General features: G+C 55.6%; 1 protein-coding gene and 1 non-coding gene across 3 annotated transcripts; one reads left to right on the top strand and one right to left on the bottom strand.

Annotated features, from left to right (window-relative positions):
* Positions 1-1,850: 1,850 nt before the first annotated feature.
* On the bottom strand, positions 1,851-19,384 carry PTPRN (protein tyrosine phosphatase receptor type N). Of its 2 annotated transcripts, none has more exons than XM_066345640.1 (23): positions 19,189-19,384; positions 17,743-17,793; positions 17,409-17,522; positions 16,752-16,848; positions 15,634-15,895; positions 15,201-15,555; positions 14,669-14,803; positions 14,054-14,088; positions 13,118-13,392; positions 12,831-12,917; positions 12,467-12,546; positions 12,223-12,287; positions 11,394-11,612; positions 10,770-10,970; positions 10,529-10,676; positions 10,302-10,375; positions 9,783-9,860; positions 9,553-9,672; positions 7,595-7,761; positions 3,716-3,769; positions 2,959-3,023; positions 2,742-2,815; positions 1,851-2,529 (listed from the first exon to the last, which is right to left on the bottom strand). In XM_066345640.1, exons 1-23 carry the CDS (start codon positions 19,301-19,303, stop codon positions 2,458-2,460), a joined length of 2,943 nt encoding a protein of 980 aa, XP_066201737.1. In that variant the 5' UTR covers positions 19,304-19,384; the 3' UTR covers positions 1,851-2,457. The 2 variants fall into 2 exon arrangements, with proteins under 2 accessions (XP_066201737.1, XP_066201738.1); XM_066345641.1 differs by having other exon boundaries at positions 14,669-14,800; positions 19,189-19,383.
* Positions 5,202-5,277, top strand: TRNAC-GCA (transfer RNA cysteine (anticodon GCA)). Its single transcript has one exon. It is a non-coding gene; the product is annotated as a tRNA-Cys (tRNA).
* Positions 19,385-19,853: the final 469 nt, after the last annotated feature.

Here is a 19,853-nt window from a genome sequence, read left to right on the forward strand (position 1 = left end):
TCGCATTCCTGCCCTCACCCCCCGGGACCCCATGAACGGCTTTCCCGGGCATCTGTGCTCCCCTTACGCAGGGACCCACCACCCAGTACTCCACAGCAGTTAGGATCAGACTGAAGTATGGAGACAGTAAAAAGCAAGGAACACATGGTGAAAACCTGTAAAAATGTCTGTAGACTGAGCCCCTTCGCAAGTTTCCTTAGCCCAGAGCCAGTGGCGAGTTGAGGAGGCCTGCATCCCCCAAATGGAGTGGCACAAGTCTGCGCCCCACTCAGGGCCCAGGCCCCTGCCTCAACAGGACCCCGGCAGGAGAAAGCCAGGTGTCTCTCCTGTCCCCTAGATACCTGTCAAGATGCCCCTCCAGCCGCGGAACAAGTAACTCCCCTGCCCACCAGGGCAGTGTGGCTCCCCACCAAATCTCTCTCCCATCCCAGGATAAATGTTTCACTGTATCTTGGGTAGCCAATGGGCCAATAGTGTATTTTTCTCAGAGCAAGGAAGAAGCCGGCCCTGAAAGAAGAACTTCAAACTTCTGTCTTGAGAAATAGAGAACATCTGCTGGAAGTTTGTAAACTGGCTGTTTTGTGCACTTCTAGCCTTGAGAGGTCCAACATACTGGACTTATATATGCATCTCGACAACCCCAGTGAGATGCAGGAGGCCACCAGTCTCTTCGCTGGTCCCTTCGCTGGTCTCTTCACTCCCTGCCTGGGGCAGAAGGCAAGTGCCCTCTTTGCTGTGGCAGGGCACTGGGCAAGGCTAAGCAGCCTTAACTACCAAGTAGCTCCAGGCCCAAGGCTCATTATGTCTCGTTTCTATGTCCACCACCTTTGTCCAAGGACTCCTCATGCCACACAAGTGAGGGTTCCTCTGGGGCCATAGAGGATGGACAGATCTGGGAGCAAGGGGATGACAAGAAGGTGCCCCTTGCCACCAGGTGAATGTCTGTTGTGACATCTCACAGGTTTCATCTATCCAAGCTGAGCTAATTTTGCTTAAGCTGTGGCGGGCAGTTTGTTTAGTCTTAACCTCAGTCTGCACAACGTACATTATTCCTGAGGCCCAAGGGCACGAAGCAGCTACCGGAGAACCGAGTGGAGAGGCAAGTAAAGAGGTTCAGTGTGCCTGGGTTCAAATACTAACTCTAGGCCCTGGCTGGTTGGCTCAGCAGTAGAGCATCGGCCTGGTGTGTAGAAGTCCTGGGTTCGATTCCCAGCCAGGGCACACGGGAGAAGCACCCATCTGCTTCTCCACCCTTTCCCCTCTCCTTTCTATCTCTCTCTTCCCTTCCTGCAGCCAAGGCTCCATTGGAGCAAAGTTGGCCTGGGCGCTGAGGATGGCTCCGTAGTCTCCACCTCAGGCGCTAGAATGGCTCCAATTGCAGCAGAGCAACACCCCAGATGGGCAGAGTATCACCCCCTGGTGGGCACGCTGGGTGGATCCCCCATCAGGGGCATGCAGGAGTCTGTCTCTCTGCCTCCCCCTGCTTCTCACTACAGAAGAAAAAATACAAAACAAAAAAAAAAAATCCTAACTCTACCTCTTACAAGTCATGCTACCTCAGCAAATTCTGTGCCAGTCTCTTCACGTGTAAAATAGGGCTAAGAAGTGGCAGTGTTGTAATGAAGATTCAACCAGTGAATGGATGCAGGCGCCTAGGAGAGGGCCGACACTCAGGAAACAGCAGGGAGACAGGGCCATCTCCTTGCTAGCTCCCATTCCCATCCTGGAGAGCCAGCGCCCGCCCCGGGAGCCCGGCAGACCCGGCTCCAGACGGCAGACCCGGCTCCAGACGGAGCTCTGCCGTCCTACGGCTGAGCGGGCGGAAGCGCGTGGGCGTCCAGGATGCGGCTGCACACACAACACACTAACTTTATTCACACTGATACAAAAGTAGAGTTTTCTAGAAATGTTCTCTTGTGCCAGAGGGAGAGAGCGGAGTAGCAGGTGGCGCGACGGCAGGGGCTGGGGAGAGGAGCTCTGCGAGAGGTTAGGACGGCAGGGGCCAGAGCGAGAGGTTAGGACGGCAGGGGCCGGAGCGGGGCCAGGGAGCCGGGACAGTGGGCAGCGGGGGCTGGGAGCGCAGGGGAGCGGGGTGCGGTGGCCCCTCCACCCTGTCTGTCCACACTGAAGGGTGGGGGTGGGGTGTCCCCACGAACATGTTAGGAGCATGGGCTGGGGGCCAGGACAATCAGGCACGAGAAGGCTCTAGGCGCAAGGCCTGCCCATGGCTCCCCTCCTGCCCGGCTGCCAGCTCCCCCAGGGCGCCCTGGGCTCCGCACGGTGGAGGCCGGGCCGGCCTGCCCCGCCCACTCTGCCCACCTTCCTTCCACACTCCTGTTGGAGGGGCTGTGTTCAGGAGGGGCTGGGGTGCGGGTTGGGGAGCGAGGAGTGGGTACACAGAGAGAGGCTCACACAGGCAAAGGGACAGAGCCTGGCTGCCCGTGGGGCCCCGGGGGCTCACTGGGGCAAGGCCTTGAGGATGGCATTCACCTCTTCGGCCACAGCTGTCAGGGCAAACTCGAACTGGTCCTGGGAAGGGCAGGTGGAGGAGCGTCATGGGAAGGCCTGGTCTCTGCCCAGCCTCAGTGTGTGTGTTGGGGGGGGGGCTTTAGGAAGGGGAGCAGGGGTTCTCCTGGGGAGGTACAGAGACAGGTGGGGGGAGGCAGGCAGGCAAGGCAAGCTGTTGCTGGTTTCCCTGGGGAAGGGTGACAGTCAGGGTTGGGGTAGGGAGGAACAGTCACCTTAGAGCGGACAAGGCCGGGTCGTTGGTCACGGACATGCTCCAGGGTGGCTGCGATGTCGATCTCTTTCACTCCTGGGGGCAGTGGGGGGGGGGGGGAAACAGGGGGCCACTCAGAGGGTGCCCGGAGGAGGACAGGACCCAGAAGGCCTGGGGTGTCCTGGGGCGGGAGGCCAGGGGCTGGGCTGAGCTGCAGGCACTGTGGGGAAGGTCCTCACCTTTGGCCATGCGGTTCAGTACCATGTCGACGAGGATGTAGGTGCCAGTCCGCCCTGCGCCATCGCTGAAACAGGGGATGGCAACAGGCTCAGCTCAGCTCGGGAGCCAGTGGAAAAGGGAGAGGGGTGGAGGAGGTGAAGACTTGGGTGGGGAGGACGCGAGTGGAGCCACTAGGGCCAGCTCAGAGAGGGTGTCAGTGAGCTAAGGATGAGGGGACAGTTATAGCACCTGGGCCCTGGGAATCAAGCCTTAGACTGGGAGCCTATGACCTGCGGGGTGTCACTTGGGCAGCGGGTCAACAAGCAAGGAGAGCCCTGGCTCAGCTCTGGGGAGGGGCTGGGGGTGGGGAGGCAGCAGGAGGGAATGCGAATGGGTTTCCAGCCTCTGGCCAGGTTTTGGTTCAACAAAGTTTTTGTGTACACGGCCAGCTGGTAACTATTTCCAACTTTGTGAGCATGTAGTCTCTGTTGCGCATTCTTCCTTCCTTCCCCTTCGACCATTAAAAAATGTGAACATCATGCTTAGCTCATGGGCCATTAATAAAAAACAAAACATGGCATGTTGAATGTGGCCCAGGGACTGTTGATTGCTAGCTGGCCTCAGGGGACAGGCAAGCAGCACTCATGGTAGATGAGCACAGGGTGTAGGACTAGAGGGGCAAATCTCAAGAATGCCCCACCTCAGGGCCCTCTGGCCTGGGATGTCCCACCCTGTCCCTGTCCATCCCCAGCCCCGCCCCCGCCAGCCTCCACGCACCTGCAGTGCACAATGATGGGGCAGGAGCGCCCCCGGTAGCACTTGTTCACCTTCCTGTAACGAGAAATGGGGATGAGGGCCGGGGCACCAACAGAGGGGAAGAGAACCGGAACACACACCTGTAGGCCTCTCTCTCTTCCTTTTCTCCCCACGTGCCCAGGACAGAGAGGGAAGAGAGCGAAAGAGAGGAAGCAGGGCTGAAGGCAAAGAACTGAGGAGGGTGTGGGTAGCCCTGGGCTCGCCTTGTCCCTTACAAGCTCTGGGCCCAAACTATGCACCTGGAACAACTGATTTAACCTCTTTGAGCATTGGTTTTCTACCTGTAAAGTGGGGATGATAGTAACAGTCACCTTCTTCTTAGGGTTCATACCATGATTACATGAGATAATCCATGTAAAGAACAACTAAGTGGCCTGACCTGTGGTGGTGCAGTGGATAAAGCATCGACCTGGAACGCTGAGGTCGCTGGTTCAAAACCCTGGGCTTGCCTGGTCAAGGCACATATGGGAGTTGATGCTTCCTGTTCCTCCCCCCTTTCTCTCTCTCTCTCTCTCTCTCTCTCTCTCTCATTCTCTTCCCTCTATAAAGGAATAAATAAAAAAAATTAAAAAAAAAAAGAACAACTAAGTGCAAGGTCTGGGACACAGTAGGTGCTGAATAAATGGTAGTTACTTTTTTTTTTTTCTTTACAGAGACAGATTGAGAGTCAGAGAGAGGGATAGATAGGGACAGACAGACAGGAATGGAGAGAAATGAGAAGCATCAATCATCAGTTTTTTGTTGCGACACCTTAGTTGTTCATTGATTGCTTTCTCTATGTGCCTTGACCGTGGGCCTTCAGCCAACCGAATAACCCCTTGCTCGAGCCAGCGACCTTGGGTCCAAGCTGGTGAGCTTGTGCTCAAACCAGATGAGCCTGCGCTCAAGCTGGCGACCTCGGGGTCTCGAACCTGGGTCTTCCGCATCCCAGTCCAACACTCTATCCACTGCACCACTGTCCGGTCAGGCCTATGGTAGCTACTTTTAATGATAATACATAATAATATTAACAGACACCTCTGCTAGAAATACAGGGAGAACAGGCTTTCTGGGGACTTCAAGGGTGTCAGTCTGACCACGTCACTGTGCTGTCCCCTGCCCTCCTCTACAGCTGCCCAGGCTGACCTGCTCCCCACTCCGGCTCCCTTTAGTGCTCCTCAGCTGTGAGGGCCGATAGCTCTGGGCACAAAGTTCCTCTGGTCAGGGGAGAATAATCCCTCAACTCGGAACATTGCACTGCTGCCTGTCACTCTGAATCAGCCTCACCTCAGCACAGGCACTCTGTGGTTGGGTCATATGCAGATTCGGGGTCTACCTGGAACTTAGACTCTTGTCTGCTGCTCTGACCACAGCTCACCAAGGAGCAGAGGGATTCTCCCTCCCTTAGCGGCCCAGTCCCACCTGCCCTTGCCCCTTATAACTGTCTTGCTTTAAAAGTCACTTGCAGGCCCTGGCCGGTTGGCTTAGTGGTAGAGCGTTGCCCTGCAATGCAGGAGTCCCGGGTTCAATTCCCGGCCAGGGCACACAGGAGAAGCGCCCATCTGCTTCTCCACCCCTCCCCCTCTCCTTCTTCTCTGTCTCTCTCTTCCTCTCCCACAGCCAAGGCTCCATTGGAGCAAAGTTGGCCCGGGCACTGAGAATGGCTCTATGGTCTCTGCCTCAGGCGCTAGAATGGCTCTGGTTGCAACGGAGCGATGCCCCAGATGGGCAGAGCATCACCCCCTGGTGGGCATGCCGGGTGGATCCTGGTCAGGCGCATGCAGGAGTCTGTCTGACTGCCTCCCCGTTTCCAGCTTCAGAAAAATACAAAAAAAAGGGGAAAAAAAAGTCACTTGCAGAACCCTGATACCCTCAGTGGATTAGGACTAGGGAGGACCTTCTTAGGGATTAATAGATTGTTTCAAGGGAAACTTGGAACTTAGTGGTCCCCCACTCTGATTTCCCTAGACTTGTAGCAGTCAGGTGACCCTGACTGGTTTTACAGGAGTCCCCATGGTTTTCTAGCACACTGGTATGTCAGTGCTGGGGTTGAACTGAATTTGCAATAGTGGTTCCCAATCATTTAATAATCATAGAATTGAGCCCTGCTATGTGCTAGTCACTTAAACAAGATTTTACAGACTTTATCCTATTGATTCTTGCCAAAACCCCCTAAAATATGAGTCCTCATCCTCATTTCACAGGTAAGCAAACAGAGGGAGGTCAATGGACTTGCTTAGGTCACTTTCTGAGAATTTTAAAAAAGTATTTTGCTTTTCATCTAGTGATCTTTAATAAATACTATATTTATTAAGTAGCAACTAATTTGTTCCCGGGCGCCTAATGCCATCTGAGTTTATATAATTCCAGCCTAAACAAAGGAACATAACCTTTTAGCTTACCTGTATAGCTTTAAAATGGGTTCATGTTCTACAAGGATTTTAAAAATGTGGAAAACAGGAAATGGCTCTGATGCCTTTGGCATTTTTTTAGAAACCATTGTTCTGAGGCTCAGAAACTAGTTCCAGGCTCTGTGGCTCTGCTCTCTGCCCATCACCTAGAGACCTCAGGCCAGCCTGGCAAGGGGCAGGGAAAGAGCAGGAGGCCGCAGTGAGGGGGAGGTCCCTGCCAGTGGGACAGGCTTCTCAGTCACGGGTCTGGGGAGGGTAAAGCAGAGGGTGCTGGAGGCCAGGCCTGGTCGTGGTTTCTGTGTCAGAACAGGGTAAGTCCCTCAGCTAGCTTCCCGTCCCAGCCCCACACTATTCCACCAAGTCCCCAAGACCCAGAGATTCTCAGGCACTCCTGGTGACAGCATTTTCCCCTTCTCTGTGTCTTCCCCATCCCCAGCTCTCCCAGCAGCCTTTGGGGCAGTCCCTGGGCCCACGCTCCCCATCTGTCCTGTCTATGCAGCGGCCATCCCTGCCAATGATCATGTTTGTGCCTATGCAACTGGAGTAAGAATACTAGCCACAGACTACAAAAATGACACTGGCAGCTGTGTGTGTGTGTGTGGGGGGGGGAGAGGCAGAAGAGGGAGGGGAGAAAGAAAGACAGAAAGGGGGAGACAGACCAAGGAAGGGGGAGACGGGGAAGGGGAGGACAGAGAGGCAGAAATAAACAGGCAGAGATGGGAGGGAAGCAGAGAAAAAGAGGGGTGTAGAGAGACAGAACAAGAACCAGGCGCAGACAGAGAGAAGTGGGATGGAGAGTTAGAGACAGAGACACAGTTACAGGAATAGGGAAGCAGGTGGCTGGAGGGGAGACAGGATGGGAAAGAGAAGGGAGGGGAAGAGAACCACAGTCAGAGGAAGAGAAATGAAGATGGAGGCAAAGAGACAGAGAGGGATGGATAAAGAGGGGGAGACGGGCAGGAGGGAGTGAGATCAGGAGGGGGCAGCAGACACAGAGTAGTGCCAGCCCAGCCGCCTGGAAGAGCAGGCAGTGGGAAACAGAGTCAGGAGGCAGGGGCCAAGTAGAGGGACAGAGGGAGACAGGGAAAGGCCAGAAATAAGGTGAGCTTCTCCGGGGAAAAGAGAAGGAGCCAGACAGAGAGGCAGACAGCAGAACATCTGAGAGAGCAGAAACGCAGCTGGACCACAGCGGTGGGGGATGGGGACAGAAAGACGGAGCAGCAGTCCCGGTTTGGGGCTACCTGGAAGGGGGCGACTGGAGGTCAGAGGCCAGGCTCTGGGGCAGGAAGAGTCTGCCTCCCAAGGCCAGGAGGAGCCGGTGGCCTGGGAGACCGTGGGGGAACCCAGCCCCGGGTCCCCTGCTCCTGTGCTGCTCTCTCCCCGGGCCCTGGTAGCCTCCTTCGGGACGCCCCACCGTCTGCCCCAGGCCGGCGACCCCCAACGCGCTCACCTGCGGAAGTCCAGCAGCGGCCGAGTGGAGACCGGAGTGCCCTCTGCCGGCCAGCTGAGGAAGTGGAACTGCGTGAGCGTGCGCGTCTCCTGGGTCTGCACATTCTTCAGATAGAAGCTCCGCACCAGGAAGTCCTCGCACCAGATGTGTTCAGACACCAGGTTCACCTGCCCAGAAGGAGGGGCGGGGCCTGAGCACATCAGGGCCTCTCCACGTCTGCGTGCTCGCGCCTTGGCCTCACCAAGTCCTCCCAACCTCGTAGGCCTCTTCAAATTCTAAATCCAACAGGACGCTTACCCATCCGCCTGCCCCTACGGCCCCAACTGTTCCCAAGAATTTTAGCTATCTGTGTCACTTATCTACTGCTTAGGACAACTGGTGGCTTTTCCACCTACACATAACTATTGTGAGCTTCTTGAGGTCAGTTTCTCTTTCCTCCTTCTCACATAGTGTAGCAAAGTGTCTGTGCTACACACGCACAAACGTAAATTCTGTAATATAATTTGATTTTTTTCTTGAACCATGAGCAAGACCAATGAAAAGAAACTTAAAAAAAAAAAAAGACTGTTGGCCCTGGCCGGTTGGCTCAGTGGTAGAGCGCCGGCCTGGCGTGCAGAAGTCCCGGGTTCGATTCCCGGCCAGGGCACACAGGAGAAGCGCCCATCTGCTTCTCCACCCCTCCCCCTTTCCTTCCTCTCTGTCTCTCTCTTCCCCTCCCGCAGCGAGGCTCCATTGGAGCAAAGATGGCCCGGGCGCTGGGGATGGCTCCTTGGCCTCTGCCCCAGGCGCTAGAGTGGCTCTGGTCACAACAGAGCGACGCCCCGGGGGGGGGGGGGGCAGAGCATCGCCCCCTGGTGGGCAGAGCGTCGCCCCCTGGTGGGCGTGCCAGGTGGATCCCGGTCGGCGCATAGGGGAGTCTGTCTGACTGTCTCTCCCCGTTTCCAGCTTCAGAAAAAAAAAAAAAAAAAAAAAAAAAGACTGCTGAGCATTCATCTGGTGATGAAAAATCTATCCAGTGCTCATCTGATGATAAGCTTCTGTTGTGTTCTTAATGGTTCGTGTCTTACAGGGAGGGTCGCCTCCCATTGGTCCCGCACTGCTCCTCCTTTCCCTGCTGCTCAGCCAAGTTCCCTACCTATCCTCTCTCCTAACGAAAAACTTTGTTCCTATTTTTCATAAGCAATGTATGAGTAATGGTATTTCTTTCTTTGCTTTGGCCTCCGGGGAACTTGAAGCTAAGTAGGTCTTTTATTTATTTATTTATTTTTATCTTATTATTATTATTTTTGTATTTTTCTGAAGTGAGAAGCAGGGGACAGAGGAGGCAGACAGACAGACTCCCACATGCGCCTGACAGGGATCTACCCAGCATGCCCACCAGGGGGCGATGCTCCCCCCATCTGGGGCATTGCTCCGTGGCAACCAGAGCCACTGTAGCACCTGAGGTGGAGGCCATGGAGCCGTCCCCAGCGCCCCCGCCGAGGACTTTGCTCCAATGGAGCCTTGGCTGCAGGAGAGGAAGAGAGAAACAGAGAGAAAGGAGAGGGGGAAGGGTGGAGAAGCAGATGGATGCTTCTCCTGTGTGCCCTGGCCGTGAATCGAACGCGGGACTTCCACATGCTGAGCCGATGCTCTACTGCTAAGGCAACTGGCCAGGGCCTAAGTAGGTCTTAATCATGGTCTTTGGGCATACTTATCTTCCCGATCTCTTAGCTCTTAGCTTTTCGCTTCTGTTTCGGCAGTTTATGGTTTTATTTCTGTACCTTTCCTGATAGGTCCTTACAAATGCTTCTGGGCCCTAGAATGGACATGCACACCCATACCCACACATAGGTGTATGTCTGAATATACGTATGTATGCGTGTGTATGTTTACATACATATATATTCATAATGTATAAATGCTTACCATCCATTTTCCCCACTCCCATTGTCCCCTGGCTGTGGGGTCTTGCTGACCTCATATATATGGTAGAGAGAGGAGCCTTCGTCAGGCCAGTAGCGATCACATTGCTTGACACCATCTTCCACCAGTGGGGTCAGCATGACAATGACAGTGCAGCCACTCTCCCACACCATCTGGGAACAGAGACGCAGGTGAACTCCATTCTAAACTCGCTGCGACCTGGCTGGCGCTGGCTGCCCACAGAGCTCTCGACCCTGGAGAAGCCCTCCCTCCAAGAGCTCACCTGCCAGAAGTCTGCGATGGTATGGGACAGCGGGCCCTGTGTGGCTATGTAGGCTGGCATCCGAGGGTCATGCTCAATCTGGGGACGGGGAAGGTACACTGTGAGCCACAGGGGAAATGCCTCCGGAGAGAGGCTCGGTCACAGGGGGCGGGTCAAGGTTTGGGAGAGCCTGAGAACCCTCCATTTCTTTCTTTCTTTCTTTTTTTAATTTATTCATTTTAGAGAGGAGAGGGAGAGACAGAGATAAAGAAGGGGGGGAGGAGCTGGAAGCATTAATTCCCATATGAGCCTTGACCAGGCAAGCCCAGGGTTTCGAACCGGCGACCTCAGCATTTCCAGGTCGATGCTTTATCCACTGCGCCACCACAGGTCAGGTGAACCCTCCATTTCTATGCAAGGATATCAGGCCCCACAATCCCAGGGCTTCAGGTGGGGTGGGTGGTGATCACACAGGAGTGGGATTTATGGGAGAAGGATAAGAATGGGGCAGAGGTGGGGGCAGGACCCAGGGCCACTCACAATGGGGCTGGCATTGATGTAATCACTCCGAGAAGGGTTGCTGTCCAGCTTCAGCTTGATGCGGGCATGGTCATCTGCACACAGCCCCCCCAAGCATCCCTCCAGTTACTGGGTCCTGGCCCCTCTGTGGCTCCGCCTGAACCAGGAGCCCAGCCTCTGCCCCCACGCCCTCCACAGCTCTCCACAGAAAGAGGGCTGGGCCAGGTCAGCCAGCAGGACTCACTCACAAGGCAGGAAGTCCGGGTGGCGATTCTTTTTGATGTTGCCCTCCCCCTGAGCGGTGGCACAGGTGTTGGGTTCTGCCTGGTAGGCACACAGGGCCTGCCACTCCTTGGCCAAGCGATCCCGGTTCCGCAGGTGGTCCTCCATGTATGTCTGCAGGGGCAGCCCAGCCTGGCTCTGGCCCCGCCCACCAGCCCTGCCTCTCCCACCCCCCTGTCCCCTCCCCCCTCAGGGCCGGGTCCTGACCAGAATCATGTGTCCCGTGGAGATGTCCATGTTGGCCTGGGCGGGCTCCTCGCACCAGGACGGCGTGCTGCTGTGGGAACTGGGGCTGGCTTGGGCCGCGTCGCTGAACTGGGAGGACACGCTGCTCACCCGCGAGGGCTCCGGCGGACCCTCTGCCCGGCTGAACAGGGACTTTGTGGCCATGTGTTGGCGACACAGGTCCTGCAGAGGAAGGACCCCGGAGGCCTTTTCAACGGGGCCCTGCATTCAATTCTGGGTCCCTGGGCTCACCCCTGATTGACTTTGAATGACTCCCACTTCCTCTGGTGTAGTTTTCTGCCCTGGCCCTTGTCTTCTGGGGGTTGTTCTGCAGGGTGATGCCTAGGACAACCTCAAATATTATGGACTGGAATGACAGAACCCCAAAACTACAGCACTGGGAAAAGCTTAGGGATCATCTGCTTCCAAGTCCCATCCATTTAAAACACCCCACAACCCCTCCCCTGGGGCTCCTCCAGCAACCCCCAGGGACCCCACGGGATGGGTGCTCACTCCCCACCCAACGCCCCACCCTCACCCCTGTGAGACCCAGGCTCCCAAGCCCCTTCCATTCACTCCCTTTCAACAGCTTCTGAGGCTGCCCACCTGGTATTCAAATGTAGTGTCACCATGGGCCCCCTCGGGTCCCAGGGCTGCCAGGCGCTCCTTTTCCCGCTTCTGAGCATGCTGCCGCACACACAGAGCCAGGGCCAGAGCCACCAGCAGCCCGGCCACGCCCGCCAGGGCCACCAGAGTGAGCAGTACTGAGCGCACGGGAGAAGCGCCGTGCGCCTGTCTGGGGAGGACTGCGGCCGCCTCCTCTCTCTGCGGGAACAAGGCTCCAATAAGGCGGGTGGTGGAGGGGAGACATTCCAGAGCGGCTTCTCACCCCCGTCCCATGCCACGCTCCCCGCCAGGATAACTCCCGGGGCAGAGCTGGGTGGGCAGGAGCACGGTGACACAGACAGAAGAGCTCAGATGGACCCCAAGCCCTCCTTCTCAGCTACACTGAACTGCTGAAGACTTAGCAGGTAACACCCACCAGGAGTATTTGCATTAAAAAAATGGATGTTGAGAAGTGGAGAGAGAACCCAAGGAATTGAATAATAGACTGTGAAGTATCAGTGTTGGATGCAGAATAGAAATCTATTTTGAATTCAATGTCCTTTCTTTGTAAGGTCGTCCCTTGGAATTTAGAGACTGCTCAGAAGGCTAAGGGCATCTTACTTAGCTAATTCTTGCCAAGCACGCTGCCTTCCTAAGAATGGAAAAGGAGATACTGGGGCCATCTTCTGGCCGGGAAAAAAACTACATGGTGGAAAGCTGCTTTGGAGAGAAGTAGGCAGGCCAAACAAATACACGAGGTTTCAGCTCCAGTTCTTGCGGGCAGTATCAGCCCTCTGGGGCTTTGACTGACTCTCCAGTTAGCTCATACCTGTCCCATTCCTGTCTGCAAGATCTGGAACCCAGTCTGTGCTTCCAGTTCAGACTTCACCAGCCCTGCAGGGAGGACACACACAGGTCAGGCTCTCTCCAACCCCAGGTAGTACCCACCACATGTCGTGCTATGCCAGTTGGCTGGCAAGACCCATGTAGAATTGGACTATTTCAAGGGGAGCATCAGTCACGGGCCTGGGCTTATTCTACTAGGGCTGGGGCTGGGGCCAAGCAGGATTTACCAGCTTGCTGGGTCACATCAGCCAAAGACAGGTTCTGCTCATTGTGCCGGATGCGGAAAGTGAGAGCTGGTCCCACCACACTGCCGAATAGGAGCTATGTTACTACCTCACCCACCCTAGGCCCACGACTCTAAGAGAGAGGCCAGCTCTGACCATCTCCCCTCTAGAGGATAGGGCTGGGGCCAAGCAGAGATGCCCTACAAGGGGTTTGAGGCCAGGGAGACATTGGATGGGGTCAGCAGCAGGACTAGGGTGGCATCTTGACCTCACCCTGGACTTCCCCTCCTCCTTTGAACCCCTCCAGCCCCCTCCCCACTCAGGCTGCCTTCTAGATCCCCACTCCCCAGACGGGTACCAGCAGCACCTGATGTTGATGAAGCTGCCTGAGGACATGTGCACGTGCTCAGCCAGGATCTCCAGCAGTTTCACTCCTGCAGCCAGACTCAGGGGCCTGCAGGGGCAGCCGGCAGAGGAAGGAAGGAAGGTGGGGACCCTCTTGGCCACTTTCTTGAAACAGGCCAACTCCAGGAGTGCAGGGCAGCCCAATCCCCTGTCTACTTTACATCCGGATTTCTACGCTCTTGTTTCCGGCCAGGCAAGCCAGCCCAACCCCCAGGAGACTGGAAGGTTTCCCCAGGCCAGAGCTCTTACTTCTGGTCAGTGACAATGTAGCCATATTCCTCCGCTGAGGGCCGAGCTGCAGGCTGCCCTGCCGCCGTGGGCTGGCTCTGGCCCAGGGGACTCTTTTTCTCCATCAGCACGGGCATGGCGGGGGCGTCAGCAGCTTCAGGGGGCTCAGAGGAGCCAGAGTTCAGCACCTGCTGGGCTCTACTGGAAGTAGGGTGGGCGGTGGGGTTGCCAAGCAGGGTGGGTGTAGTGGGCAGAGGCTTTGCTGTGTCTCCGCCTTGCACCTGCTCCTCCATTGTCTGTTTAGAAGAGATGAGAGAAGTCTGGTCTCTGGACAGTGAAGGGTCGAAGGTCTATACCCTGGACCCCGAGCTCTCTACAGTGGCGCTTAGGATGTGCTTCCTCCTCTATTCCCAGGGCCCAGTGCAGGGCTAGGTGCAGAGAGGGTGCCCAGGAAAGTCAGCCATGCATGAATGAATGGAGGATTAAGTGAGTGGCCCATGATCAGTGCTAATCCACAGGATGAGGCTGGAGTGAGGGGAATCTCTGGAGCGTGGTTAGGACTTAGGGGAGAAGCTGACTAGGCAGGCAAAGGATTTTAGACTTTGGTTTAGTTACAAAATCCAGATGAGAAAGAGATAGAGCTCCTCAGGTGCCAGGGGCCTCAGAATCCTGCCCGCTCACAGCTTCCCTCTCCCCCTAGAGACCCTTGGAGCATGGTCGCAAATGAATGTATTGGACAAAGCAGTGAATCAAGAATTCTAGCTTCTAGTCTGGGCTCTGCCCTCAACTTGAGGTGAGACATAGGCAATCAGTGACTTGCAGTCTATGGGCATTGGTTTCCCCAAAACGAGGGGTTGGAGGATACAGATTCTGGGTCCTGGTCCTGAGGTTTAGATTTCAGCAAGGGGGGTTGCTGTTGTGGGGCACTTGTGGGTCAGAGAGGTGCTGGGGACTCACTTTCTTGACGTCAGCTCCAATGTTTACAACCCCTCCTGTAGAGACAGGAAAAACAAGATTCTGGGCAAAGGGCCAAGGCCAAGGTCCACACAAGGCAGCTGGGAGGAAAGGCAGAGGACTCAGCCTGTTACATCTGCTGTGGCCCTTTTCCTCTTATTCAGTGACCTAGACCCTGTCATTGGGCTCACCCTTAGCACGGCCTCATGACTCTGTGCTTCCGTCTTAATTGATTGTTTTATTAACTCTTCCCTCTGTCATTGGCCTCATCTCTCAAAACTATTTGTTCAGTTCTCCTTTTATCCATAAATATTGCCTTCTCCTGTGAACTGGCCATGCAGCTCTTTCGGTTCTTACTACCATCCACCCACCCTTCTCGGTGCCTCTTGATGCCTGCTCACACCCCCATTGACTTCTTTTTCCATTATTTCCACCCTCCAGTCCTTTCCTGGTCTAACTCCTCCCTCACCACTGCACCCCCTTGCTCCTTGCCCTTTGCTGGCAATGACCTGCATCTTGAAAGAACTCTCCTCCCTGACCCCTCCCCTCTAGGCTGCTACATCTGGCCTTGAGAGGTGGGGTCAAGAGGTTGCTGCTCGTCCCTGCCTGGACACTCACCCAGAGTTCGTCCTGCAGCCTTGGGTAGCAGCTGCAGCAGGGCTGAGAGCGTGGAGAGCTGCTCCGGAGTCAGCTGGCGCAGCTCCACCCCACGGCCTGCCAGCAGGGCTGTCAGTCTCTGCAGAGTCACGTCTGCTGGGGAGGGGGATAGGCTGGTGGTAAGATGGCCTTGTGGGGCTCAGATGTGTAAACTGAGGTGAGAGGGGACTAGCACACTTAAGAACTTTTTCTCAAACATCAGAACACTAATTCCCTCCCCTCCCAGCCTTTGTCCACAGTTTAAAGGAAAGACCTTCCTGGGGCCAAGATCAAACTTCAGGCCCACCATGGACATCTTGCCTCTCTATCTGAAAAGTCATGTCACTCCACCCCCAACTGTCTTCACACTCCTACCCCGAGCCTGGCAGAGATCAGTACACAGTAGCTAAATGTATGAGTGACTCTAAAGACAAGTGAACAAGTACATGGGTAGTCAGAAAGGGGCCCACAGAAGCAGCCCCCACAGGAAGGGAATGACGTTGAGGACGATCACCTGGCTGCCCTGGCAGAGAAGGAGTCTTCTCCCCACGACCGTCTAGTCTGTCCTCTTCATAGCCCTCTGAGGAGTCCTCTGCCCGGCTGCTGTCCCCTTGCTTGGGCAGGCGCGGTGCCCTGGCCCCGCTGGGCACTGGCAGCTCCTGGGTCAGGTCGAGCAGACCTGACTCCTGGAAAAGCTGAGCAGGCGAAGGCCCTGGCGGGTCCCCATAGGAGTGGCCAGGGTGAGTTCCAAACATGCCTTTGGGGGCAGTTCTGCTGAAGAGGGCAGAGGCTTCGGCCTTGGCCAGGGGGCCGACACTGACCATCCCTGGGGAGCTCTCTGAGCCTCGGGAGGCATCGTGGGAGCCAAACTGTGGAAAACCAGAGAGCCAGGTAACAGCGACATCAGGGCTGGAGATGGGTGAGGGTGGGCAGCGTGCAGGGCTCACCTGAGGGAACAGGTAGGGCTGCAGCAGGGTGGGCTCATAACTCAGGGCAGGGTGCGGGGGCTGTGGGGGCAGCAGCAGGTGCTCCAAGAGAGGGGGCAGCAGCTCAGCTTGCAGAGGGGGCAGGGCGGAGCCAGGCCCAGCTCCGGTCCCACCCACTGGAGGTCGAGGAAGTCGGTTAGAGGCAGCAGGGGTGGAGCCAGTGGGGATGCCCTGTAAAAGCATCTCCCCAGCGGGACCAGGTCTCCTGGGCACCCAGCCAGATCTAGGGAGGAAAGCAAAGTGTATGTGGGAGGGGAGGAAGTTGGCTGTGTGGGGCAAGGGCACACGGAACCTACAAGGCAGAGCTGGTGAGGCCAGACAAGGGCAACAGTTTAGAGTAAGCCTGACTTCTTAAAACACGAGGCAGCCTCAGGGGAAGAGAGAGTAGCATGGGAAGGGGCCAGAAAGCCATGCCTCCCTGGGAAGTGTCTCCGAGTCCCTGAAACACAGGGTAAAAGCTGGGGAAACATGAGGCTAGGGATGGAGAAGGGGAGCACAGCATCAGGAGAAGGCAGCTGGGTGCCTCTCTGATGAACTGTGGCTGCAGCTTGCCCCACTGCCCCCCGTGTGCCTGTCCCCACACCTGGCTCTCCACTGGTTCAAATATCCAATACACTGCACCCCACCCCACTCTGCCTGCTTCATCCTGATATCCTCATCTGTGTCCCATACCCTCATTGACATTTCTCTGCTCTACAGGGTCTGGACAAGGCCTTCCAAGGCCCTAACCACAAACAGATGACAGTATCTCTTATATACAATTCCATGCAGAAGCGAAACTAAACATTAAACAACTTCGGTCCAATAAAATTCTAATTTTTCCATGATGACTACTTTGAAACTTCTTTTAAAATACCAAATATCAAGTTTTTCCACAACATTTAAAAAACACTCTTGCTTTGCCGGATCACCAGGGATGATCTCAGCTCCTACTGTGTGTGTGGCCATTTCTGAACCTCTTGTATTCATGCACCAGCCTGTTGACCTTGGTGCCCAAGTCCCAGCCCCTCCCCCCTGTCCATCACGAAGACCACAGACCTGCCAGCCTTGGGTACTACTGGTTGAGAAAGAATGCCTACCGGTCCCTTGGATGGGGTTCTGGGAGGCGAAGCCTGGGGATGCGTTCCATCTCCTGGGAGATCACATACTGGGTGAGGTCATCATGCCAGGACAGTCCTGTCAGGGGATAGGATAGGGCAAGATTGGCTGGGGACAGTCTGAGGGCCTAGGACAGGGAGCAGTGAAGATGAAAACTGCACCCCCCTCCCCTCAGTGTATTACATGTGGCAGAGCAGAGGGGCCATGGGAGGTGTCCAGAGACGCAGTGGGTGATCTGAGCTGTTCTCCTCCCACCCCCAAGAACAGATTTTGGAGTCAGACTGCCTCCAGGAAGTCCTCCAGATTTTTGAGTCCTCCAGGAAGTCCTCCAGATTTTTGAGTCCTCTGCCACTTACTAATTGTGTGACCTTGAACAACTTGCTGAACTTTTCTGAGCCTTAATTTTCTTATCTGTAAAATGAAAGTCTATACCTCCTAAGATTGTTGTGATAATTTAAACAACATGATATAAAATGGTTAGAATAGTACATGTTACATAGTGACCTTTCAATAACTATTATTGTCATTATCATAATTATTATTCCTATTCTTCTTCTTAAGTCAGGTGGCCCCTCGCTTCCCCACCCTTATCTATTCAAAAGTTCCAGTCTCTCTCCTCTAGTGCACCCAGACCTCACCTTGAGACATGAGCTGTCGGAGCACACTTTGTAAACGTTGAAGAATTGGGGAGGTGACTTGCAAAAGAGGCCGAGCCTGTCCCATCCCCACTTGGCACTGTCCAAATAAGCCATCTAAGAGCATAAACATTGTGTTAATAGGGGGCTTGAACAAAGTCCAGGTTGCAAATGGGTAGGACTCTCTTCATCTCCTCTCTTGCTTTCAGAGAGCTCAGATTCTCCAGGCCATTCACCCTCTGGCCAAGCCAAGGACCTTTCTCCCTTCCAGGCCTCCCCCCAAGTCTTGACTGTCTCTCTCTCTCTCTTGTAAATCCTATGCCTGGGCCTCACTCACCCTGAATACAGACTTCGAGCTGGGAGCAGAGTCTGTGGTCAAACAGACAGCCTGTAGAGGGACAGGTGAGCAGAGGTTTAGACAACCACACACATAGGATGGTCAGATGAATAGACAGGCTGGGGAAGGGGGAAGAAGATGGGTCCGTTTTTTTCATCAGAAGGAAAGGATTAAACTAGGAGGAGAGGAGGAAGAGAAGGAAACACGGGGTCTGGCTTTGGATTTTAAGAATCTGAGAGTCTTGGATTCTTTCTCTAAAAGGTTCAGTTTGCTTAACTGAATGATGGGGTCCAGGTACATAGCGGTAGGATCATACCCTTCTATTCTCACAGAATTACTATGGGGAAGTTTGTGGCCAAATTCTGAGGGAAAGAGGACTTTCCTTCCCAAATCTTTAAAAGCATCCTGACCATGATGGTCTGGGGGCCTCAGAAGAGGTAAAAACCCTAGCACATCTACGCTCTGTGTAATAAAGGGAGAAGGGTTGGGTGACTCTAAGGCAATGCTCCCCACGCTGCCCCTGCTTGGGGTCGCTGGCGCTGTCCGTGGTGCTGAAGTCCTGAGCCTGGAGCTGCCGAGGGCTTGTCTGGAAGAAGTTATGGGAGAAGGAAGGGTGACCGGGCGCGGAGTCTCCACGGGACAGGACCCTTCCACCGCTCCAGCCTTCATCTACCATCCTACCGACACAGCGCCACCGGAAGTAGCCTTCACTGGCCTCCCAGCCGGCGCTGACGGAGAGTGCCAGGCGGCTAGGCTGCGCCCCTTCCCCCACGCGCCCCTTGCCCCCACCCTCCCCCGACCCATGAGTCAGCGCTGACTGTCTCTGTCCGCTAAGACGTGAGTCAGCACCGGGCCAGGCTGTGGGGAGAAGGGAAGGGAGAGGACCCTTCCCTCTTCACCCTCTTCTTGCCTTCTCCCGCAGCTGTCCCTCTCTGGTCGGAGACCAGATCCCAGCAATCGACCTCTCTCGGCATAAAGAAAAACCCTGACCCCTTCCCGTGGCCTGATTTTCTACGGACAACGAAGATCGCTGCCCCGACTCCTACGGCCCGGAGACCAGGGTCCCCCCGCCCTCCTCCTATCCCCCTCTCCGCCACTTTGCACTGGTCGCCACTTCTTTGGCGCCTTGGCACGACTTGCTTCTCCCGTGGACTTGCAGCTTGTTTCTGAGTCCTTCTGTCCATACGCACCTCCATTCCTCTCCCCAAACCCGCTATCTGCCCCTGAGCCCCCTGCTCTGAGGTCCCGCCCCGTATTCCCAGCCCCACTTCCAGGCCTACTCCCCTTTCCTCTCAGACGCCCTCTCCTCTCCCAGTGCCTCCCCCCACCCCGCTCCACGCACGTTCTACCCGAGCTTCCCACCTTCCAGGCACTTCCCCGCACCCCCACTGAGCTGTGCTCCCGGCACCGTACTCCTCCATCCCGGCTTCCCCCTTTCCTCCTGACCGTGGGCACTAATGGCGCTGCAGCCTCCCGGGCGGCAGCTCAGCAGCAGGAGGCAGAGGAGCACCCGGAGACTCCCGGATCCCCCGGGACCCCCAGGCCGCCGCGGGCGCCGCATCCTCCCCGGCTCCGCGCGCTCGCTCCTCAGCCTGAGCCGCAGCGACGCTGGCGGGAGCCTGGCGGAGGGTCCAAGGCGGGGCCTGCCACTCCCCACCCACCTATGAGGCGGGGTCTACACGCCCCTCTCGCCGCAATTCAGCCAACCCGGGGTGGGTGGTGACAGCATCTCCACCCCCAGCTCTTACGCTTATTTGCGTCATACGTAGCGTAAGAGCCCTGTCAGCGGGGCGGCCACCCACCTCATCCATCCTCCACCGGATATGTGCCTTACTAGAATTCCCACTTGGCCATACCCTTTTTGATACATACTTTTCCCCAAAGACCACCACCTTTATTTCCTAGTCTCAGGGTTGGCAAAAAAGGTTATATTTGGGTGGGGACCAGTAAAGATAACATGAGTGGGGAAGCATAAACCCTAAGATAAGGAGCATAAAAATCAGTAGAACAGGCACGCTTATGAATCTTAATTAAGAGCAGAAAGGGTTCTGCGTGTGTGCCTGGATTCCAGTTCTATTAATGCCACCTACTGAGGGCACTGAGAGGAGAAA

Source organism: Saccopteryx leptura, chromosome 7 (assembly GCF_036850995.1).
Source record: "Saccopteryx leptura isolate mSacLep1 chromosome 7, mSacLep1_pri_phased_curated, whole genome shotgun sequence".
Taxonomy (NCBI): domain Eukaryota; kingdom Metazoa; phylum Chordata; class Mammalia; order Chiroptera; family Emballonuridae; genus Saccopteryx; species Saccopteryx leptura.